At 37.6% G+C, this 25,286-nt stretch overlaps 1 protein-coding gene across 1 annotated transcript; it reads right to left on the bottom strand.

Moving 5' to 3' along the window:
* Nucleotides 1-270: 270 nt before the first annotated feature.
* Nucleotides 271-3,971, bottom strand: LOC113322659 (TBCC domain-containing protein 1-like). Its single transcript, XM_026570790.1, has 9 exons — nt 3,375-3,971; nt 3,126-3,272; nt 2,434-2,814; nt 2,209-2,313; nt 1,801-1,941; nt 1,497-1,700; nt 1,233-1,325; nt 1,024-1,135; nt 271-635 (listed from the first exon to the last, which is right to left on the bottom strand). Exons 1-9 carry the CDS (start codon nt 3,846-3,848, stop codon nt 592-594), a joined length of 1,701 nt encoding a protein of 566 aa, XP_026426575.1. The 5' UTR covers nt 3,849-3,971; the 3' UTR covers nt 271-591.
* Between the last annotated feature and the right edge of the window lie 21,315 nt (nt 3,972-25,286).

Below are 25,286 nucleotides of genomic sequence, written 5' to 3'. Positions count from 1 at the left end.
TCAACAAACATATCACCAAAGGCAGCACACTGTTTAACTAAGCATTTCAGTTTACTACATTGTAAATTGAGTTGGAGATTAAGAGGTAAATTTTAGGCCATATATTCAAATTTACGCAGCACAGCATGCTATAGAGATGGTATGCAAGTGCAACTGATAATAACAACAGCATTCTTAAACAGGAAAAGACCGACTAATCCAAATGACCTAAGTTGAGATTTTGTCTGAACTACCAGATTTGGTTTAAATAGGTGATTATTCGTGCCAACAAATAAAAAAGCTTGGCAAGCTAGTCAATTTACTCGGTAAAATGGGATACATTTTAGTCAATCAAGGACATTTATTTCCGATTGCAACTAATAAAGATCCTGAACAAACACATATGTACAGTACTGCGCGTAACACAAGATTGGTACTGTTTTCTTTAACACTCGAGAGGAAAAAGATAACACAAAATTGGTACAGTTTTCTTCAATACTCTAGAGGAAAAAGAAATCGGGGTTCGCAACAGATAACTGACATCGAGAACAACAAAGACAAATATACAACCTCTCCGAAGAGCCTCTTCAAGTGCAGTAATCCTAGCAAAAGTTAGTCACCTTGTAGGCAGTAAAGCTGGCGGATATTTCCGGATGCTGCGATATCGAAAATAAATATACTGTTAGATAGTTATTGAGGTCAGATCCCCCCAATACACCTGCATTGTGTTTAAAGTGAACAACAACGAGAGGTTTTTAACGGCAAAAACAAATGGCTCAGCCTTAGCTATTCATTTAATGTAGATCAACATGCATAGCCTCTACGGATGACTAATCACGTAAGAAAGCACAGGCTACTTCATCCATGATTTTCGAAAACAAATTGATAAAATCAATCGTGGACGTGAACTTCACCCACCCACATTATAAGTGGGTAACAGAAGCTCACTCTTCTTATCATAAAGCATCCAAGTAACTGGTTATGTGGTTCATAAAGTTTCCAAATTTATTAAGCGAAATAAACAGAACTAAAAAAATATATTACCATACAACCAATCCTTGAAGTATAGATGCAAGGCATTTGATAACTCCCGTTTCTTATTATCCTCGAGTCGCAAATTCCTTAAAGCTTGCTTAATCTCTTCAGCGCTTTGATACTATATAGAAATTCAAATTGTGAAACATGTCAGTAAAGAATCTCAAACGCAATTATCACCTAAAAGTTGTAATACAAAGTGCCCCATCAGGACATACATTTTTCTGCTGAGACGTCATGTAAACCTCAGGCAGGGGAAAAGGGTTATGTTTTGTAGCCTCGTGTGGAACATCTCCAAACCAGTTAGGAATCTACACATCAACATAAAAAACAAAGATCACTTCGTGATTAGATACAACAAAATCTATGCAGGAGAATAACACTTCCAAGTAAACACAAGTGACATAGTTAACAGGAAATCCAAAGTAACATGTGAGATCGTGACTTCCGCTAGTACTCTGAATCTGAATTTAGGAGCATACCAAAAAGTTTGTGTAATGATCAGGATCAAGGCACGCAGCAGAATCAGCTTGGACATCAGAAACACCTGCGGGATGAGATAGTGAATCATGCGGATCCACCATTCCCAGCACCAGATGTTCATCCCATTTGTTAATATTTGCATCAATACCAGCTTGAGTCATGTGCATCCCCAACTGTGGATAAAATGTATTGTATGGTGCCACCTGAACAGACCAACGTTTTGTTAAGATATGTCTGCTGGTGCGTCTGAGAGATGGTTTGGCAGAAACAGAGTATATATATGTAGATAACAAATTCACAAACCTGCAATTTATGGTTATCACCAAGAAAAACTGGTCGCTGATTTACCCCCAAGAAGAACACACACTCGCGGCAATTGGCAATGCAAATCCGCTTTGCTGCTGTAATAACTTGCACTCTTTCACAGTGCTCAACTCTTACAGCCTGTTTTGGAACACAAAATTCATACACATATGCACATATCAGCTGTCTATTGTCTTAGTGAAGTATATAGACATGAAGTCACACCTAATTTGTACATTCTGCTAGGACCCCAAAATAACATTAGCCTTTTTGCTGAAGAAACTCTTCCCCAAATAAAGGTCACACGACTCACACCCTCAACTCCCCACTTCAATAAAGATAGATGGTACGAAAAAACCCCAAACTCGAAGTACTGAAAGACACCATTAAGTACCAATTCACGCATACCTTGCCAATTGCTCCAAGAACAACAGTTGCATCAGAACATCCATAAACTGTTGCATATTGTAAAGGTGCTAGTATGTAAATTACCGAGTCATGGCAGTTCAGAACCTGCAACAGAAAATTATAATCCAGAGTATTTAGGGAATAAGAGCGAAAAATAGCTTCAAGTGATGAAGCATATAACTCCAAGAGATATGGAGAAATACTAAGTACATCCTTCTCTAGTACCTTTATAGAAGAGCCCTTAAGATCAGATGGTTGCTTTACAACTGAAGTTTTCGAGACTGCCTCCACAAAATTAATATTTCTTGCACCATTTGAACCCTTTGATGGACTTCCAGAAGCATCAGCCATAGCAACATCTTGATCAGTGGCATTGGCTGGGCTAGTTTCCTTGGAGGAAACTTTTTCACCAGAATGTTCTAACGCAGCCAGTATATTCTGCAGAATCCAATCATGCACTTGTGCTGCAGGAACTGGAGCAGCTGGCATCTCCGGATCAGAATTTGCAAAAAAGGGAGCAGCTTGGCTCAATGGAATTCCCTCAGAACCATTTTCACGAAACTGAATTAGGAACCCAAGGTGGTCAAACCTGTCTAACGACAAAACCTGCCATACAATAGTTAATGGCAACGTAAGAATAGCATTAACTGTAAGCTCTTCCACGCAACAACAAATCATGAATCCAACTAACAAGTTACTTAATGTAGAAACATGGTTTATTTAACAGTAGTAACCAGTACGAAGTAATGTAGTACATTATGGACAAAAACATGATTTAGTATTCAAAAGACAAAATGCAAGAAATATGCACAAGAAATGATTGAAGTGCCAAAGAAACTAATTTAAAGTTGTGAAAAGACCAGCTGATGAATAAAAATTTACACAAGGAGTAAGAAATGTTGTGTGTGTGTACCAACCATAGCTTCGTCATCATTTTCATTCCCTTCCACAGAATCGGCCAAGAGAGACAGTATATTAGCAAAGTGCTTCTGTAAGTAGGATAACTGATGCATCTCTTCATCAACTTGTGACGGCACAAATCGGCGGCTATTGCTCCTTACAAGCTGCAAAGAATTCATTTGATCCAATCACAAACACAGAAGATGAATATAGAAACCATGATTTGATAATAAATTTGAAGGACAAAAGGAACAAGAAACACTTACTTGTAATGGAGACATAGCAGAAAGACATCCATCAAATGCAGAAGTTGAAGGCCAAACATCAGAAACAACAGCTGAATCTTTATGAGTTCTTGGCAAAAGTCTCTTATAAGATTGAATATAAAGAAACAAAATCAAATCATAAACATCAACACCAACAGAATCAATCTCATTAGGGTTAGCATTAACAATTGGATCAGAATCAAAAGGGAGAATGGAAGCTAATGTTTCAAGAACAATATGAGCATTATCAATCGAGATTTGAAGGATTTCAGATATATCAGCAGCATTGATTCGATTAGAAGCAGCAGCAGCTTTGAGAAGAAGTTTATGTTTAAGATCAGTTAGGGTTACAATTCCATCAGAGAAGATGAGTTTTGGTATTGGAAGAAGACCATATTCAAATGGTTCTCTTCTTACATGAAGAAATTGTTGTTTGGGTGATGAAGATGATGAAGGTTCGATTTCGTTGCTCATGTCTCATGTGATGATTTTGAATCTGACTTACTGAGACCAAAACAGATACACAGAGAAGAGAAATGGTTATTGAGAGAAATAGAGAAATAGAGAAATAGAGAGAGAGAATGTGGGAGTATAGGGGAGTACGATTAGAAGGTAGTACTAGGCGATGCGTAAATGATTGACAAGTTTGTTATAGTAGTCACTAGGCGAGGGTTTTTGCATTCATTCTTCCGGGGTTTCTTTTCTATTACAGGTATGGCAAGTGAAGCGCAAAGATTGCGCGTTACAGCATAGCCGGCCTAGTCGGTGTTCAGTCATGATGCCACTATATTGTACAAATCATGAAGTGCTAAGATAACGAAACCTTGCAGGGCCAGTGAAGCGAAAAGATGGCGCTGTAGAGTCAGTGCTCAAGTAATGACAAAATCACATTGACAAATGCAACATGCGATGTTGGCATTGATGCATATCCATGGAATTGAGTTGGCTCAAACTCAAGGATGATACAAGAGTATAGAATAGTTCAAGAATTAACTTATGTATAAGTCCAAGGCTTTCCAAAGCTTGGACAGTGCAAACAAGCTAGTGATGCAAGAGTATGCATCACTATTGTCGAGTAATTAGCTAAATAAAGCAAGAATAACATATATGAACATACGAATCATATTGGCATCAGTTGTGAAGTATGTTGGCATGAAGTTGGATTAGCTAAAGCGTCCTAACAAGTTCATGACAAGGCCATAGTGCAGTGATACGCAGAAGTGACATATTATGGCTCAAGTAGTTGTTATTGGCTTTACAAGCATGTCAAAGGTGTGAGACAAATGTGAACGGTTATAAAGTGTGTTTATAACCATATTAGAGTGTCCACAATCGTTTGGGACATGTGTAGCATGAGCTGTCACAAATTAGAGAAGGTTCGCCAGTTATGCACACTTTAGGCGGTTATGGAAACTACCCCTTGGACGATTGGTTGTCTAAGGCTTGTGCAAACGGTTGCACACAATTTTGGTCTGATCCTAGTAATATAAATAGTCAAGAGATCGATAAGTTTGGTGTTTTTCGATTTGTAAAAGAACGGCTGATTATAGAGAGAGTTTTTAGAGATGTAATCTCATGTTTGAGAGAATAAGACGTCATTAAGAGAATAATGGCTTGCTTAGTCCATGTGATGGACTGTTTTGTGTAATGTTTCTTAATGCAATAAAATGTTGCGTTCCATTCTCTCTTTGTGTTCACTAAGTTGCCGATCTTGTTGAGTTTGTTTATGTACTACATGACAAACCTCTTATGGGTATAAAGAGCTAGAGAAAAAAGAAGAAAGACTTCCGTTGCGTAAAGCCTTAAGAGTGAAGATAGATGCATACTTTGATGCAAATGTGCAAGGCTGAGTACTTATGGGTAAAGTTGATTCACTGGACCACGGAGTATTGCCGGTCATGTCCCATGGAAAATTTTAGGTCATAAAATGGGCGTGTGACAGCTAGTATCAGAGCTGTGTTTGGGGATACAGTTCTTGATTTTTCTCTCTTTTACTCAAGTTGGTGTCATTTGTTTGTCAAATTCAGAAGTGAATTTTTTGGGTTTCGTTAGTATGGAGACTAAAATAAGTTGGTCTTGTGTGGAAAGATCAATTGGAATGAACTTTGAAGCTTGAGGTAGCAATAGGCTATGAAATTTTATGACAAAGATGTCAAAATTCTTGCCTAAAGTGTTAGGTGAACATGCGAGAATCATTGGAAGCCGAGTTTCCAAGCGATTGTATGAAAAAACTCAAGAGTATGCTGACTTCTATGGTGCAAGTTAGATGTTTAAGTTTATGTCTCTCACAAGTATGCGAAGATTAAGCATTCGGAATGCATATATTCGTAGTGTTATCAGTAGCGAGTACATTACAACTTGTAATACTAATTGTAATCAGAATTTTGCAAAAATTCTGATACTCAAAGATGATGTTAGCCTTTGCAGTGCAAAGAAAATGGAGAACTTGTCTATGCGATAGAATTGAAGGTGTCTCATCGTAGCTAGTTTGGTGGAAGATGAAAGTTACCTCTCTCAAATGCATATACCTTGGTGGTAATGCAAAATCTGGTTGTGAACCAATATTTTTGTGGCAATGTGATGACATGAAAAAAGAATTAGATGGCCAAAATTCGTGTCTAACATAAAGCTTATGGAAAGGTTGAAGAAAGAAACGTAAGTTAGGAAAAAAACTGATACACCACGGTCTTGCGTTTGCAAATAATTCTTCCTTGATGCTAGATACGTACAAGGAGTGTGCTTGCACATGGTTTATGAAAGTGGGATCCATATGCTTGGATAAGGGTGTCCAAAGACCTACATTCGATCATACCACAAGCGGATATTCTTGTTGACTGCAAATCAATATTGCAACTAAGCTGATTTTGGAGAAAGACAAAAGTAACCAGATGTGCATGGACAGTAAAAATGAGTTCCAACTTGAAGAAGAATGCGGCTTGCTTCAAGGTACGTAGGCAGTGGATGCCTCATTTGCAAGGATTACAGCCTTGTTTGAGATTGTCTAAAGGAATTTGTCCGCAAAAGTCATTGATTGATATGACTTTGCTGAGTTCTATGACGATGCTCAGAATCACCAAGTTAGTCCAATCCAGTTGTGCAAAGGTGCATAAGTTTGTGTCAAATCTTGGGTGTTAACAAGCATGACAAACATGCAATATTAGCATGCGTCAAATGGAATTTAGGCATGGCCAGGATGCATAATGTGTCTAAAATGCAAGTTAAGGCGAATTGTAGATGTATGGAGAAGGAAGGAAAAATTAGTGGTGATGTATAAGGATGAAATGAAGTTATTCTTGAGGAAATATTCATGAAAGCTAAAGCAACATGATACCCTCAGGTTGAAGGAGTATTTAACTAAGTGTAAATTATATTGTGCTACGTTATGGGAGTTGCATAAGAACGTTGATAGTTGGAAGAATGCATGTGGCAAAGAGGATTGCTACATTGGAGACAGTAGGTGTTGTCTCGTTTCCTTCTTTGTTGCATAAATATGGAGATGAAGTCGGTATTACAAGGATTATTGGGTCTTGCAAGTTTGCAAGTTTGCAATCAGTTGGTGTAATAATTTGCTCAAGTTGAATATACTTTCAGTTTAGGTGGTTTGGACCTTGGTGTTGGGAATTGTCTCTCTATGTAAGGTAGTAGTGAATGAGGGTATTTGAGACGAGAGTTTTTGTCTCTTTTTTTCAAAGTAAAGCTAGTTCACGTGAAAGATGCTACATAGCATATTACGCCAAAATATGCAATAGAAAACGCTGAAAGTGAAAGAAGCAAATAAAATTGGTGGCACAGACGAGTTTGTTGTTGAGAGCTATGTAGAAGTGTGATGGCATGTTGTCAGCGATAGCATGGATTAACACAGCAAGAATGTAGGATTAAGCCCATCGAGTTAAATGAGTTAAGGTTGACTCATGGCTTGGAAGAACATGTTGTTTTCCATTACATTAAAGCATAGCAGTTTGAAAGAACATGGAGGCTTGTTGGTTTCAAAGGCTCGTGAAGAGGATACCTTGTCCGTAGTGACGCTGGGATTTCCCGGGTAGTCCTAAGTCATGATTATACCAAAGTCATGCATTTCAATCATAGTGTTGCGACAGTGCAAGTAAATAAAAACAAGGTGTTGGTTCTTTGGCATGCGAAATGGCATAGGCGCAACATGATTGAAGAATAAGGACAAGTCTTGTATAAGTCCTGTTATGTTGCGCAGTGTAAATAAAGTCGGAAAGTGAAGGCATATGACTACGGCAATGATCATTGTGATCAGTGGGAAGAATCGTTTCTTACCTGCACTTAGGCGCAGATGATTTATACGAAATTCAAGCCTAATTCAGAGAATTGGCAAGAGGAATTTCAATTTGCATTTGGGTATTGATATACGACTTGAGGTAGAGTTGGAGCGTATCCGCTACGTGACAATAAAAACTCATGATCAGTAGGATCAATGATGGCAAGTTGGCAACGCACTAAAGCTAAGTGATGTTGATGCTAAGGCATGAAAGTAGGCTAAGGACGTAATGCAAAAGCCAGCAAAGATTGCTGAATTTTAGAAAGGGTTATGAGAGTGCATGCAGCAAAGTGAAGACAAGTACAAAATTTTATGCTTGCTTGCGTTAAACGAGGACGTTGAACATAATGGGTAGGGTAGGTCTATTATAGGTCTGGTTAGTGAAGCGCAAAGATTGCGCGTTACAACATACACTAGTACAAACAGACCCTTTTGCCACGCCAAATTGGCGTGTACATAGGGGTTTTGACACTCCACTTTGGTTTGGACTTGGCGTGGCTCCTGCTTACGTGGTTGATGAGTGCTAAAAAGTGCATATTTCTATATATTTTTCTTGGCATTTAACTCATCTTTTGTGCATTAATTCTACATTTTATCCCATATTCTGTGTTTTCGTTGTTTTCAAGAATAAATAATTTTCTTAATTAATTTTGCATTTTTAGGTACTAAATAAAGCCTGGTTAACTCACGGAGCGAAAAGAGCAAAGGAACGGCAAAGACTCTCGCTAGGAGGAAGCGAAGAATGATGTTTGCAAGAGCCGGATCAACTAGAAGTGGGCTTGAAGAGGAATAATTGTTCTTAAAGAATATATGGGCATGGAATACCCAAGGCCCTTACCCAAATCAATTTCCATTATCCATACCCATTTCCATGAGAGCCGTCAGATTGGATCCATCTTGTCATCCAACGGTCGCCTCATCATTGTGCATCAAAATCCAAAGCTCCTGTCAAACACCATAGTACCTAACTCCATCTGGAGCCGTCAGCTTCGTTGTATCACTTAATCCAACGGTCGCTCAGAGCTTGTTTACATCGTGCCGTTCGATTCAATTAGTAAGTGATTATCCAACGGATCTCCTCGCTGCGCATCAACTTCAGATGATTTCGCTCAACACCCTAGCCATCGAACCCATCGACCTAAAACAAAAATCTCCTTCTTCCCAAATCAATTTTCCCCAAATTTCTTTCTTCTTCCCCGACCATGGCAGAACTGCTCTCTGCCTCCACCTCGAGCTTCACCACTTCCACCTTCTTCCCCGACCATCACAGAGACGCTGTCTCAACCACCATCACCTCCCCTACCTCAAACCCATCTCCCTAGCCTAGTTATTTTCCCCATCTCACAACCACTGAAACCCTAGGTTTTGGGGTGAGTAAAATAACTCGAACTAGGGAACAATTAGAGCATCAAAGGCGTCAATTGAAGGCATAGAAGGACCAGAAGAGGCAGAGAAGAAATGGGTCGACCGTTTTGAGTGATTTGTCACATCAAATTAGGTAAAATATCTAACCCTAATTTTGAGAATTTGGGGGAAAACATTGTAAACCCTAATTTTGAATTCTGGGTATAAATAGAAGGTGTGGGTGTGTGTTGTAACCATGCTGGAATAGCCAGTGTCATTTGGTCTGATTTTGGGAGAGCTGGATTAGCCAGTCTCTCCAATCTTTGTGTTGTTCATATTTTGCTCTTGTTTTATCCACTGTTAACTGTTACTGTGAGGTTATTGTTGTTGTTTTCTTTTAATTTCAGTTTTACCATGTTTTAGTTTGTCACCTTGCTGAGGAAAAAGATGAAGCTTCATGTGAATGCTAGTTAACTGATATGTAGAGAAGAGTTTTGTGGTCTGAAATTGTGCAGGATAATCATAATTTAAGCACTTAGTTAGGCTAGCCTTGTGACTAATGGTGCTGCATCTCATGCACAGTTGTTGCTAAGCCCTTTGACTAGTTGTACTTTAATTAGACAATTAGTACTTTGGTAAGTATTTTAGCTGTAATTAGGATATCCCATAGGAAGAACAAGAGGCAGAAATTTGAGTCACATTGAAGATTGATTAGCATAAGTTTGAGGTGAAATCAAAAACCTCAGTGCCACTGCCCTATTACCATTTTGTCTCACTGTTTCTACTTCACTATTAACTTAATTTCTCATCTCCACTGCCCTTGGCTTAGGCCTTGGTTTATCTCTTTGTCATTCTTTGTGTCACTGTCACTTTTCCAGTCACTGTCATCACCTAGTAGTTTCTTTGCTGTTTTAGTTTACTTGTTCATTGTTTCACATTTTATCACTTTCACTGTCACCTTCTCACTTTCACTTTGTTCCATTTTGTTTTGCTTTTGTTCTTTGTTTAGTTTCATTGTTCTGTCACCTTCTCATAATACTTTTGTGCTGTTTGCTTTTGCCATTGTAAATATCCATGTTTTACCTTGGCCTAGTGCTCTGCTGCCTTGTTTAGCTCCAGCTGCACTAGGTCTTTTTGGCTTTTCTGCACTTTTCCTTCACTGGCCTTGCTGCCAGTTCTCCCCCAGCTGCCACCACTGCTGCTGCTCCAGGTCCAGTTCAATTCTGGGCTATAAGTTCACAGTCAATCCAAAAGCCCACTGAGCCCAAAACCATTTCATTGTTACAAAAATCCACTAAGCCCAAAGCACAATTAGAAGCCCAATAGCAATTTAGAGCCCAAATAGCTAGAAACTCCAAACACCCCCAGTCTCTGTGGATCGACCCGTACTTGCACGAGCTACAACTGACGACCGTGCACTTGCGGTATTACTGTAGGCCCGTTTTTATTGCGCTTAATTTTCACACACCTTCGGGCCCACCAGTGGTTTTAGGTAAAATGGCGTGGCTTTAGGTAGCTTATAGCCACGCCTGCCATGCGTGTCTATTTCTGCATGAAATAGACACACCAGAGTCGTATAGGCGTTGCTATTTAGTGTCCCAAAAACTTAAGTATTGGTACTCTATAGACACATGATTTATTGTTTTGGCGTGGCTATTTGGTTCATTATAGACATGCAAATTGCTTTTGGCGTGGCTATTTGATTCACTATAGACACGCAAATTGTTTTTTGGCGTGGCTATTTGGTTCACTTTAGACACGCAAATTGCTTTTTGGAGTAGCCATTGGTTATCCGATAGACACGCCATATAGGTTTAACGTGGTTATATGTTATGTTTTAGCCACGCTAATTTCACTTACCTTCATCTACGTGGTTGTATTAGGAACCGTTGAATACCATCCACATGTAACGTTGTGAGCCGTTTATTGGATATCATATAGACACGTCCCATATAGTGTGGCTATATGTGATATTTAGCCACGCCAATTTCCAATTACCTTGATCCACGTGGCCGTATTAGGAATCGTTGGATCTCATTTAAGATGATGCAATATTGATCGTTAAATTAAACCCATCCTTCATCGTCCACATGTAATGTTGTGAGCCATTCATTGGATAACCTATAGACACGCTCCATATAGCGTGGCTATATATGATATACCTGACATGATGAGAAGAAGGTGTCCCTTATCACATTCAATGACAATACTTAGTATTAGGATCACTAGTAGTAACTAGCTTATTAGTGGGTGTCCTTATAAATTGTAGGGGTATGGACTGATGTAACCACCTAGGGGCTGTTTAGCCGTTGGATGCTAGGTAATGAGTGAGGGCTATATAAGCTAATGAACCTGTAAAGAAACTCTAAGCAAATTATAATCAAATTGATCGTTAACTCGATTTTGGGATGTTCGCAAGAGCAGAGAAACTTGATTCTCTGAATCAAGTGTTTATCCTGTCATTGTACCATCCAGGTACATGACAATTGGTATCAGATTCTAATCCTGGAATCTGTAATCATGGCCACCACACAAAAACTTTAAGAAATCCTAACTATCGTTACTCAACATACAACATACAGATTCAATCACTGAAATCAAATCTGTGCTTAGTTCCATGAGAACCAAATTGGATCTTATTCTGAATCTGCTTGGAGTCGATCTACCTCAGCCATCAAACATGGAAGAGTCTACTATTTCAGTTGAGGATATTACTGTCTCTCCATCTGAGGAAATCAAATCAGCTCCTCCTGTTGTTGATGACGAAAAGGATTCTCTCGAATTGGAGTATATTCCTTCATTTTTCCTTGCAGAAAACGAAGCTGATACTTCCACTGATATTGCGAGTTTTGAATTTAAAGGAATCGGTGACGCTTTGGTGATTGATTTTGAAAGGAATAATCTCAAAATGGGTAAAGTTTGTTTTCCTGTTCTTTCTGATTATTCTCGAGTTTTATTTGATCGTGGAGAAAGATCAGAACTAATTCAGGGACTTTCCTATTCTGTGGCTGACTGTGAATTCAGTTTTGGTCTAACTAATTATTGCTCAATTATACCTGTTTGTATGAATTCTACTGGTGGTTTTTGCTTCTATCTTTACTTCGTTTATAGTTGTTCCCTATTTGATCGTGAGAAGGCGTCTGATAGATCATTTTTTATGGATAATTACAATGGAAAATTTAATTACAAACTGGTTCACAAACAGGGGTATCATTCAGATGGGTTGTTTAGGAAAATTGTTGCTTGTAATTTAGCTAAAGGTGGTGCTATTGGTACTGCTTGGATATTGTTTGATAAAATGCCTGACAGTGAACCTGGAAGTTTGAGTAGTGTAGGAATTGATTTACTCTTACGGCTCAAAATGGGTCAGGTGTGTTATAAGTTTTTGGTTGATAAATGTTTCTTCCCTATGTTCGATTCTATCCGCAGTGTGTTTGATCGTGGGAAGGAGGTAAACCTTATTATATGGATTTCTTGTTTTCCTGCACTTGATTCTAAGTTTGTTCATCGAATGCAAGTGTGGCTTAGGGACTTCTTATTCATTCTGTTGGTTACGGACTTCTTATTCATTGTGTTGGTTACATCTAGTGCTTATGGGGATAACAGTCAATTGCTTGTCCACCCGTTGCTTACGAATTTTTTTACCAACAGTTTGTCGATGCTTTGTGGCTACGAATTGGTGGAATTCATAATGTTTATAAATGCTTATGTGGTTGTGAATGGGTGTAGTTCAGAATGCTTGTTGGGGTTACAATTCAGCCTTGTGCATTATTATCTGTTTTTCCCACTTGTTTATGGCTTTGCAATTCATTATTGGGGCTCCACTTCTTTATCTATTGCGATTTGCTACCGATCAGGGTACTTGGTTTAAACAAATTAATGGAAGTTCGGCATATGTTCGACATGTTTTATCGCAAATGTTTCAAGTGTTGCTTGTTCCTTTATGTGTTCATGATGCTGCAATTGTTGTTGAGAGGGATCTGACCGTTACAGTGGTTGCGAGTAAGACAGTTTTTGGTAAATTCGCCGAGGGCTTGGTGTGGAGAGTGAGTAATGGTGTTGCAGATATTCTCTCAAAACTTCAAGGTGGTGTGCTTATTGTTACAAAATTCATGCTTTCTGACTCGTTATAGGTTCGTTCAGATGCGCAAAGGCACCAAAAGTGGTATTATAAGCAAGCAACGGTGCCAAAACCTATTGAAGTTAACCTGCTTGTTTTTACTATTGCTCATATCCTGCTGAATTTGCTTACATTCGCGGTCTATGGGAGATTTTCAGTCAGTGGTGGCTTTGCATATTATGTGGGGAAGCATCGGAAAACAAGAATTCAGAATTTTGATATTCATTATTTTTGTCTGCTTCTTCCACAAATTCCTTCCTACACAACCGATTTCACCAAGATACACTTCTTCGGGTACTTAATTCTGGTTACTCTGTGCTAGTTTGCCTACTGCTGAGTATATTCGCCTAATACCTGATCGTGGTAAAGAAATTGAACCGGTTGGGAGGTGGTCTACTTTTGATAGACATACTTTAAAATTCTACTTTACTTCTTGTTTGATTGTTCGTACTGGGTGGAATTTTATTGATGCTTGTGCTAGCAAATATGCTCCTGCATTGGTTTTGGAACTTGGGTACCAACTGGAATTGCTACCGGCATCCTTAGTTATGTTTTTATTTGTGCTGTTGTCTGCTAAAGCTGAGAATAATAGTGGTCGTCTTAAGCTGTATATTGCGCTGTCAGGGAGACATCCTCTTACGCTACAGATTCTTTCGAAACAGTGTGAAATTCTCTTGACGGTCCTTCCAGTTTCTAACAATGTGAGCAGTCATTTTTATCTGTCCTGGATAGGTTTATACTTGTATTTTCTGTGGCTTCAATCAGAAGTATGTGGAAGACTGGAGAATCACGAGAGAATTGGATTGCAAGTTAGGCAGTTCCTTTGGAGTTATCTGCACTCGTGTCACCTTGCCCGGTATTTTACCCGCACTGCATGAAACTGACAGATTTGTACAAATTTGATTGTAGTGAATATTATGTTTCTTGTTACACTGCTCTATGGGGTTTGACATATCAAACGGTGAAGATTTATGGTTGTATAGACTGTGTTATCGTTAGGATCATAGGAATTTATCCACTGAGGGTAATTCCTTCGACACGGAAGTTTGCACTTACAACAAATAATGATGTTCATCTCAATGATATATTGGTGCGAATTTCTGGTCAGGCTAGAAAATTGGTGCGAATTTCTGGAGCTAATGCAAATTCTACAGACGAGAAACTAGTGAAAACTTCAGTCTCCTTGGTGCCAGGTAAACTGTTAAACAACTTTTGTAGGCAGTGGCAACATTGGTTGTCAAGACAACACCTCTGGTTATGGTCCGTAAATTTTCTGCCAGACTTGGAGATTCATATTCATATCTCAGCCACCATGAGCATTGTTCCTAGTGCCATTTCTATTAGTGACTACCAAGTTCCGAATTTTGATAATTCTGAACATGCTTATTGTCGAGCACCAAGCACAAGCGAGTTCAGTTCCCTAATTGCATTTTGGGTGGACCTACTACCTTGTGTGCTCATTTTATTTCGTGGTCTGGTGGACACTGGATTGCTGGGTTTGGAGTTCAGGTGCGACAACGCTACACAAAGGGTGATCACTGGAATTCTGGATTCCGATCTTCTACTTCTAGTTGGCAGTACTATCATGATGCTACCAGGCTGTACCAGACATGATGAGAAGAGGACTTGGCATCTCAGTTCTCATCCTTGAGGACAAGGATGTTTCCAAGAAGTGGGGAATGTCATATACCTGACATGATGAGAAGAGGGTGTCCCTTATCACATTCAATGGAAATACTTAGTATTAAGATCATTGGTAGTAACTAGCTTATTAGTGGGTGTCCTTATAAATTGTAAGGGTGTGGACTGATGTAACCACCTGGGGGCTGTTTAGCCGTTGGATGCTAGGTAGTGAGTGAGGGATATATAAGCTAATGAACCTGTAAAGAAACTCTAAGCAAATTATAATCAAATTGATCGTTAACTCGATTTTGGGATGTTCGCAAGAGCAGAGAAACTTGATTCTCTGAATCAAGTGTTTATCCTGTCATTTTATCATCCAAGTACATGACAACGATATTTAGCCACGCCAATTTACAATTACCTTGATCCACGTAGCCGTATTAGGAATCGCTGGATCTCATTTAAGGTGATGCAACCGTTCAATTATATGCATCCTTCACCGTGCACATGTAAGGTTGTGAGCCGTTCATTGGATATCCTATAGACACGCCTCAAGAGCGTGGCTATATGTGATATTTAGCCATGCCAATTTACAATTACCTTGATCCACATGGCCGTATTAGGAATCGTTGGATCTCATTTTAGATGATGCAATATTGACCGTTAAATTATATGCATCCTACACCGTCCACATGTAACGTTGTGAGCCGTTCATTGAAGAACCTATAGACACGCCATATAGCGTGGCTATATGTGATATTTTGCCACGCCAATTTACAATTACCTTCATCCACGTGGCTGTATTAGGAACCATTGGATCTCGTTTAAGATGATGCAATATTGACCGTTCAGATGTAACGTTGACCGTCCACATGTAACGTTGGGAGCCGTTCATCGGAGAACCTATAGACACGCCATATAGCGTGGCTTTATATGATATTTAGCCACGCCAATTTATATCTTAATGTGTCTTTATATTATGTTTAGCCACGCCAATTAATCTCGAAGCGTGTGTATTACGCGTGTGACGCCTCTAAGCCGTTCAGATATGACGCATCTAAACCATCCACCTGGCACTATCCAAATTCTCTTATACTTTATAAATTGTGGTTAAAGCTGAAACTCAAATTCATATTATTATTAATAACACAGTAAAAAATGTTGAGCTTTGGTCTAACATTTTGCAATTTTTTTTATTAAAGAACATTTATCCAAAAATCATCAGTTTTTCTTCAACTTATTTGATGGTGGTGTCTCTGCATGCAATGGATCAGGTTGTGACATTCTCGACGCGCCAAACTTTGTCTTCCTCTGTTGCCCATCTGAAAGTTGGTATGCCTTCTGCACAGTTGGTGCATATAACCTTCTCTGCGCCTTTTTAGTCTTCTGAGAAAGATTTTCAGAGGCTGCATGCATGACTCCCCGAATGTGCTCCTCATTCAGTTTATCACTGCCCAATTTCTTCTCAAAATCTAAAACTGGTTCTGGTTGCTTATGAGGTTTTCCATGTTGTGGAGTTTTCTGCAGCAAGAGATTAAATGTATTATATACATATATATATTCTAAATCCAAGGGGAATTCGTCTGTCATGTGAATTCTCAACAAGAGACAGACAAAAGTCATTTTTCCAACAATGTAATAAAGCCAACTTCACTGAAGGTCGCGCCATTTTTCACAGCTGACGCCCATAATAAAATCCGTAACCAAATATCAATTTTCTAATTTACACTGGCATTCATGTTCCATTTAGGTGTTAATATATTTCTATCTCATACTTATTCTTTAATCAAGTAAGGATTTACATCCGCACAGATATTAACTGTGTAAAACATAAAACCTATTCCAAAGCATCTAATGTGACAAAATTACAGATTGGTGTAAGAGGACACATCCCTATACCGTCTGCATATATGAGACACGCAACACGACATACAAAACAAAAGTATCTGATATGCCCGGTTTTACTGTGCAGTGTATAATAAATAAGACAACAGACTTACTAATTTTAGTTTTAATCCCGAGTATCCTCCTCATACCGTCCGATGTGGGAACTTGGATTGTGATATTGCCTCTTTTCCCTTCTCCGAATTTTTATTGCAGAGGAAATAAAAATAATTTCATTAGTATGCTGGGATAGACAATAAGAACGAAACACAAATTAGAAAAAGCAATGTGTATTACATACCTTAAATATAGGCGATTCTAGTACATACTTAAGGTATTCGTCCCAGTCTTTTTGGTCCATTACCGTTTCGTACTTTTTGGGGAAAGTTTTTAGTTTGTCCGGTCTTTCCAGGAAGGGTTTTACATGATTATTGTACAATTTCCTTCTGAAGTCCCGCAGCTGAATATGTAGACGCTTCATGACCGCTCGCTTATATTCACGGGGCACCTCATAATGAAACTGCAATAACAACTAATGTATGTTCATCATAGACTCACAGTTCGACAACAAAAACGACGAATTGATAACCGCATATGCATACCAGAATTTCCTCCCACATATTTTGTTGTTGTTGTTGCAGGGACTTCCTTCCAACATAAATGTTTTATGCCAACCATATCACGGGCCAAATAGCCTAGGTAACTACCGAATTCAACTCTATGTCCACCATCATAATCCACCTCATCATCCCATTGGTCCTCCTATGGGGGCACGTTGTAATCATCTTGTGCCATGACAAAAGCTGTGTAGGTACGTGCATCTCAGTTAGGAATTTGAGCTTATTTTGGAAAATATTAGCTAAACCTAACAGGATAGGCAACATGTGCTACACCTATTTTCTATTATATGAAAAGAAAACAAACATGAACTCATTGATGCATGTAACTTGAGGCTAAAACATCAGTGCAACACGCAAAATATCCTCATGAATATTGTGTTATCCACAAAGCGAAAGGTACCGATTAAACGGTCTTATATAACTTTTTGTTACAAAATCCAAGAGTACTAAAAGCACCACATAATGATTATCCATTTTTAGCTTGAAAATGATAGTCAAATTGGCCAACCAGCAACATGGTATCATTAAAAGTGGCAACTTAAAATGCAGACATTACAGGCTCGCCAAGTAACAGAGACTCAAATAATTAAATCTTGAGAAGCCTTATATATATATGATTGACACAACATCGTCGATCAAAGTAGAGTTATATCTAAATCCAACCCAAACAAAAACAAAAACAAAAACCCGAGAAAACTATTAGCATCGTTAAGTTTTGTAAAACCTAACTAACTAGTAAAGCCTAACTAAGTAACATGAAAGAAAGATTCTTACCTAAATCTTATAATAGTTCATACATGTAACTTAAGCCTAAAACAGTATTGTTGTTACAAAATAAAATCACATCTCATCTTACAACCCGTGATTGTCATTAACTTGTTCTTTGATACAACTGAATAAAAACCCTAATCATGCTTTAACTAGTAAACCTATAAGATCTAACATCTGATTTCATGAGATCGAATAAAAAATCTAACATCAATTTAATATTCATTCGATAATGGGTTGTAGAAATAATACCAACAACAAAGATCGAGTCTGAAGAGGTAGGTTCCATGTAAAGATTAGAGATAGTAAAAATATAATAAAAACCCTAATCATGCTTTAACTAGTAAACCTATAAGAAGTAATAGAATAAAAATCCTAATCATGCTTTAACTAGTAATCCTATAAGATCTAACATCTGATTCCATCAGATCGAATAAAAAATCTAACATCAATTTAATATTCATTCGATAATGGGTTGTAGAATTAATACCAACAACAAAGATCGAGTCTAAAGAGGTAGGTTCCTTGTAAAGATTAGAGACAGTAGAAGAATTATGATTTCATAGAGAGAATGAATCGAGTAATAAAAACTGAAAAAGTAGATCGAACTCATCTTTCTTTTTCTTTTTGGAATTTAACCAAACCATCAGGCGGGAATTGATTGTCTTTTTGAAATCATCCCGCTCAGTAAAATTCATTTTCATCACCCGCCAAACAAAAGATTTTTGGTGTTTTTCTTTTTTTATTTCCAAATTTTTGATGTGTAACCAATATGGTTAGTTTCCTTATTTTATGAGAGAATATGTCGTAGACAGTTATGATAAAATTGTTTCCCAAAATTTTCGAAATTTAGTTTCCTATCTCTAACCAACTCGAGAAGAGGCCATAGAAAAAAATTACTTTATTTCGAATAATATTTTCCTTAATAATTTTAAGTTGGGTTGTCTCCTGTATTATTCTTGGTTTAGGGAGGAAACATATGAATTATTAGTGGCACCTATGTAGGAAACGTATTATTCTAAACTCATCCATTTTCATGTTCATCATTTCCAGAAAACATAAAAATTCAGCGTGAATCATTCATCACATAAATGTCAACCTATCTATCAGCGTAAAAAGCATGTATCTAGTGCAGTACTTAAAAAATAAATAAAACCACCACTGAAAACAAAATGGTCAGACGAAATGCTTTATATTTAAAAATACGTAAACTAAAAGTTCACACATCAAAAACCTTGTTTAAAAAATCAAAGAACTTGTTAGATGAGTCAGGTTCTCTGTCAGATTAATCTGGTTCTTTGTCAGATTAGTATGGTTCCTCATTCTCATCCAAATCCACGCAAAGATCATTATCATTAACATCGTCGTATAGCAGTACTTTACTTTCAATAGCACTTTACTTGTTCAAACTCGTATTTTTGTTAAAAGTATTGGCAAGGAGATAATAAGATCAGACCTAAAGTGATAAATTGATTCTTATTGTTTACAGGGGGGACAACTGCATGTTTCTACATTTCCTCCGTTATTTTAGCTAATTATATTTACTTTTCCTAAAGAATGCATACCTCATAAATAAATAAATTTGCAAAAGTACATTGCATTCTGTAAAGTCTGTGAACTTGTAAATAATTATCTGATTTATTTCATGATTCCAATACCTAAGTAATAAAAGAATTCTTAAACATCACTTTCTTCTAAATGACAAAATTAGAAAACGAAACAAGAAATGAAAACAACTTTCAAAGCGTCCGCAAAAAAAAATATTAAAGAGAATTTATCCAAAACTCATCAGTTTTTCTTCAACTTTTTTGATGGTGGTGTCTCTGCATGCAATGGATCAGGTTCTGACATTCTCGACGCGCCAAACCTTGTCTTCCTTTGTTGCCCATCTGAAAGTTGGTACGCCTTCTGCACAGTTAGTGCATATAACCTTCTCTGCGCCTTTTTAATCTTCTGAGAAATCTTTTCAGAGGATGCATGACTCCCCGAATGTGGATTGACTGCTAGGTGCTCCTTATTCAGTTTATCACTGTCCAATTTCTTCTCAAAATCTAAAACTGGTTCTGGTTGCTTATGAGGTTTTCCATGCTGTGGAGTTTCCTGCAGCAAGACATTAAATGTATTATATATATATATTCTAAATCCAAGGCGAATTCGTCTGTCATGTGAATTCTCAACAAGAGACAAACAAAAGTCATTTTTCCAACAATGTAATAAAGCCAACTTCACTGAAGGCCGCGCCATTTTTCAAAGCTTCCGCCCATAATAAAATTCATAACCAAATATCAATTTTCTAATTTACACTGGCATTCATGTTCCATTTAGGCGTTAATATATTTTTTATCTCATACTTATTCTTTAATCAAACTGAATACACAATTTATGTAAAACAATTTATATACTTTATTAACAAAGCAAAAGATCTAAGAAACTAACCTTGTCATCAGAGATGGAACAGTTATCTTTCGTCCATGCCACAAAACCATATTCAACTTCCCTTAATAATTTAAACTCACCATTTGGTTCCGTTAACACGAATGATGGATCTATGACCTCTAGAATATTGGCAGCATAACAGTGTTTACGAAGCTCTTGTCCATGTATTTTCTGGTTAGGCACCAGAGGTAAAATACTGCCTCTAGCAACGACGTTTCCCCTAGATCCATTCCAAAAGTTGTATTTTGCTTTATGCGGAGATACGACATATGAACATCATATAAAAAAAGATGCTAGAATTAGCAATATAGATTTACGAAGAAAAAAAAATCAAAAAAAACATACTCCATTAGATGTCTTAGCCAGATGTTCTGCCGTAGATGTGCACGACTTCTCTAGTGATATTGAAGGATTTGGTCGGGATTTACTAGTAAAGTTCTGCATAAGATTAGAAGAATGCTTCTTAGATCCATCAGAAGGGTTGCTACGTGCAGGAGACTTCCACAGAGAAGTAGTTGGTTGTGAATTACTGGTAGGGTTCTGTATAAGATTAAAAGAGTTATTAGCTACTTTTGAAAGTTACACATATTTTTGTTTTTCTAGGTTCTCTAATTTACACTTGGATCGGTGATTCATATAATTGATAGATTGGTTTATGTATATTCGACTTACAAATCAAACAAGCCAAGCAACTAACCTTCTTAGCAGGCTCGGTAAGATTAACACCATACTTTGGCCAAGGAATCGCTTTTCCAAGAGTTTGTCCTAATGTTTCCATACCATCAAATCGTACGGGTAGGCAGAAATTCGGTTTTATTACTTCCTCAATCAGGATTTTGTGGCAATCAACCTCCACCCCATCCTTTCCATGTAATTGTTGTTTTCCTGCTAACAGAAAAAATCTACCTCTAGCAAGGACATTCTCCTTAGACTCGTCAAAAAGGTAACACCTTTTACCCTGCGGAAATATATGGCATATGAACATCTTCAAGCGAAAATTTCAAAGCAAATTTGAGATTTAAAATGCATGTAAAAATAAAACAGATACCGGATGAACTTCTGCAGTTTTCGTGATCTCAGATTTGCTTCGATTAAATGTAGCTTTTAATGTCACATCAAAGTATGTTGTTGAGTTACCTGCAGCAGTAGAGTAATATTCCATATTCGGGTAACAAATATACCAAATTCCACCGTGAATGCAAAGACACTGATGAATTGAATAGGTAACAAATATACAAGGTTCTCCAAAATATACCCTAGCATCCGTGATTCATATAGTTGATTGCATATTTCAGACTCATATGGTCTTAAGATCATGTAATTGGTTTAAAACATATACCTTCGAAACTTTTTCAGATATTGCGATACGAGATGGGCTTCCGTTGAGTAGAGCCGTTGATTTCACAGCCTCGGAATGTTTTGGTTGACTTACCTGCATCAGAAAATTGAAATGAAAGTTGTACCTTCTTTTTTCAATGAAACCATTTAAGAACAATGCACAACTGACTCATAATCAAGTAGCTAAACACATATCTCGTTCTAAAATAGGCACTAACATCCGTGATTCATATAGCTGATAACATATTCGTCTCTTATCTCAAACAAGATACATATATAAAACTGGTTTGTGTAAAAACATATACAATAAGTTAATAAAGCAAACAAGCCAAGCAACCAACCTTTTGATCCAAGATGGTTTGATTTGATGGCCAACTAATTTCAGCATCACCAACATCTCTTAAAGTTTTTAACCCAGGTTTGCCAAAGGGTAATTTGATGGTTTCATTTAGTACTTCACTAACCCGGACGCCATAGCATGTAGCTGAACCCGTCACTCCTGACTTCATTTTATAGAGTATTTTCTTTGTAGAGTAAGCTCTACCAAAGGCAACAATGTTGTCCTTTTCTCCAGACCAAAGTTTGCATCCTATGCCCTGCAGAAACACAAGGCGCATGAGAGATAGTGAATGGAAGATTAAAAATTTAAATGCATTGGAAAACCACACATCAATGGTAACTTTTTCAGATGCCACATTCTGAGATTCCCCAGTGGATGGAGGAGACAGAGACTTCTTTTTTGATACTAAAGACACCGGGGATTCAGTAGAAACGTTCGGCGTTTTAGTACAAGGAGAGTCCCGCTTCGCGGACCCTTTGATGCTTTCAGATGACTTCTGCGGACCGGATTTCCCATGTTTTTTTGGAAGTTGCTTAACTGATTCTGGACCTATGTTATTCTTAGATGGATTGGAGGCGTTGCTAGGTCCTGCATCCTGTCACTGTAGTTGAACACATTGTTTGAAAAAATCAGATATTGTCTGCCAGTTTTTTTAAAAAATTAAACAATCTAATCAAAACTCATTTCACTTACCTCTCCTCCAGACTTGCTGATACTGTTGCCCACAATTTTAGCAATGTTGTGACCTTGAGATAACAAGTTATATATTAATCTTTGATACGCATTTTTAGTAGACTCTAATTATTTCTCCTTAGCTTTCAACTTTTCATGCAGTTCATCATTCTCTTTTGAGTGTCTTGGTTTTCTTCCATTTGGAAAGAAAAGTCTTGCCGTCACTCCAAAGCCAGCCCCCTTGACACGTCCACCCTTATCCGGGCCGATCACAACTGTTAGGGCATCCTCGTTATGACCAACCTTTAGAGTTCCCTCTTGAATCATCTTCCGCTTCTCTACCTGTTCAAATAATGTGTTAAATTCTGATATAAACCTTGCATACTTACTTTGGTTAAAAACATGAGGACTATAAAGTTTCTGTTTTCTCACAACTTCATTTGTCTTCTCCCTGAAAAATTTGTCTGGTACGATTCCGTCTTTGTTTTCGCGTGCTTTTGACCACATGAAGCACCGGTCTTCAAGATCTTCTTCGGCAACCTTTCCCTCTTTGACCTAGTAGTTACCATAAACAAGTAAGGATTTACATCCGCACAGATATTAACTGTGTAAAACAGAAAACCTATTCCAAAGCATCTAATGTGACAAAATTACAGATTTGTGTAAGAGGAAACATCCCTATACCGTTATAAGTTTCTGCATATATGAGACACGCAACACGACATACAAAATAGAAGTATCTGATATGCCTGGTTTTACTGTGCAGTGTATAATAAATAAGACAACACACTTACTAATTTTAGTTTTAATCCCGAGTATCCTCCTCGTCCCGTCCGATGTGAGAACTTGGATTGTGATATTGCCTCTTTTGCCTTCTCCGAATTTTTCTTGCAGAAGAAATAAAAATAATTCCATTAGTATGCTGGGATAGACAACAAGAATGAAACACAAATTAGAAAAAGCAATGTGTATTCCATACCTTGAATATAGGTGATTCTAGTACATACATAAGGTATTTGTCCCAGTCTTCTTGATTTATTACCGTTTCGTACTTTTTGGGGAAAGTTTTTAGTTTGTCCGGTCTTTCCAGGAAGGGTTTTACATGATTATTGTACAATTTCCTTCTGAAGTCCCGCAGCTGAATATGTAGACGCTTCATGACCGCTCGCTTATATTCATAGGGCACCTCATAATGAAACTGCAATAACAACTAATGTATGTTCATCACAGACTCACAGTTCGACAACAAAAACGACGAATTGATAACCGCATATGCATACCAGAATTTTCTCCCACATATTTTTCCTTGTTGTTGCAGGGACTTCCTTCCAACATAAATATTTTATGCCAACCATATCACATGCCAAATAGCCTAGGTAACTACTGAATTCAATTCTATGGCCACCAATAGGCCGGAACATTTTGTCAAATTGAATATCCCTTTTTTTGGATTCTTTATCCGAGAAGTCTTTATTCAACTTCAACATTCTTGCCATTCCCCTCTCTTTTCTGATCTCTTCTGTAGAGTCTCCCTGTTGTGGCTGCTTTTCTGCTTCTGGAGCATTTTCCAATTCTTTTTCTTCTAACACTTCAAGATTTTCATTTTCAGAATCGTCTGACTCTAGAAATAACTGAGGCAAAATATGAAACCATGTGATGTTTAAGTAGAAACAAGTAAGTACAAGATTTCGAACATTACCTGTTAATTCTTCAAATCTATCAGTGGGGACCATATCTTCATCATCACCGCCATCTGATTGTACAATTTCATATTGACTCTCATCCAACTCCATCGCTTCTTTATCAGAGTCAACCTCATCATCCCATTGGTCCTCCTCTAGGGGCACGTTGTAATCATCATCTTCTTCCATGACAAAAGCTATTTAGGTACGTGCATCTCAGTTAGGAATTTGAGCTTATTTTGGAAAATATTAGCTAAACCTAACAAGATAGGAAACATATGTTACAACTATTTTCTATTATATGAAAAGAAAACAAACATGAACTCATTGATGCATGTAACTTGAGGCTAAAACATCAATGCAACCCACAAAATATCCTCATGAATATTGTGTTATACACGAAGCGAAAGGTACTTTTTGTTACAAAGGACAAGAGTACTAAAGCACCACATAATGATTATCCATTTTTAGCTTGAATATGGTTGTAAAATTAGCCAACCAGCAACACGGTATCATTAAAAGTGGAAACTTAAATGCAGACGTTACAGGCTCGCCAAATAACATAGACTCATTCGATAATGGGTTGTAGAAATAATACCAACAAAAAATATCGAGTGCAGAGATCGAGTCTGAAGAGGTAGGTTCCGTGTAAAGATTAGAGATAGTAAAAATATAATAAAAACCCTAATCATGCTTTAACTAGTAAACCTATAAGAAATAATAGAATAAAAACCCTAATCATGCTTTAACTAGTAAACCTATAAGATCTAACATCTGATTCCATCAGATCGAATAAAAAA

The sequence above is a fragment of the Papaver somniferum genome, chromosome 11, assembly GCF_003573695.1.
Source record: "Papaver somniferum cultivar HN1 chromosome 11, ASM357369v1, whole genome shotgun sequence".
Taxonomy (NCBI): Eukaryota; Viridiplantae; Streptophyta; class Magnoliopsida; order Ranunculales; family Papaveraceae; genus Papaver; species Papaver somniferum.
This window is presented reverse-complemented; position numbering and strand designations above follow the sequence as displayed.

What these genes read in the sequence shown, in the direction of transcription:
- LOC113322659 (XM_026570790.1), bottom strand. Translation starts at nt 3,848, where the DNA reads ATGAGCAACGAAATCGAACCTTCATCATCTTCATCACCCAAACAACAA. An exon ending in GTGATAACCATAAATTGCAG is followed by an intron (nt 1,701 to 1,800) that starts GTTTGTGAATTT and finishes TGGTCTGTTCAG; the next exon opens with GTGGCACCATACAATACATT. An exon ending in ATCATTACACAAACTTTTTG is followed by an intron (nt 1,326 to 1,496) that starts GTATGCTCCTAA and finishes GTTGATGTGTAG; the next exon opens with ATTCCTAACTGGTTTGGAGA.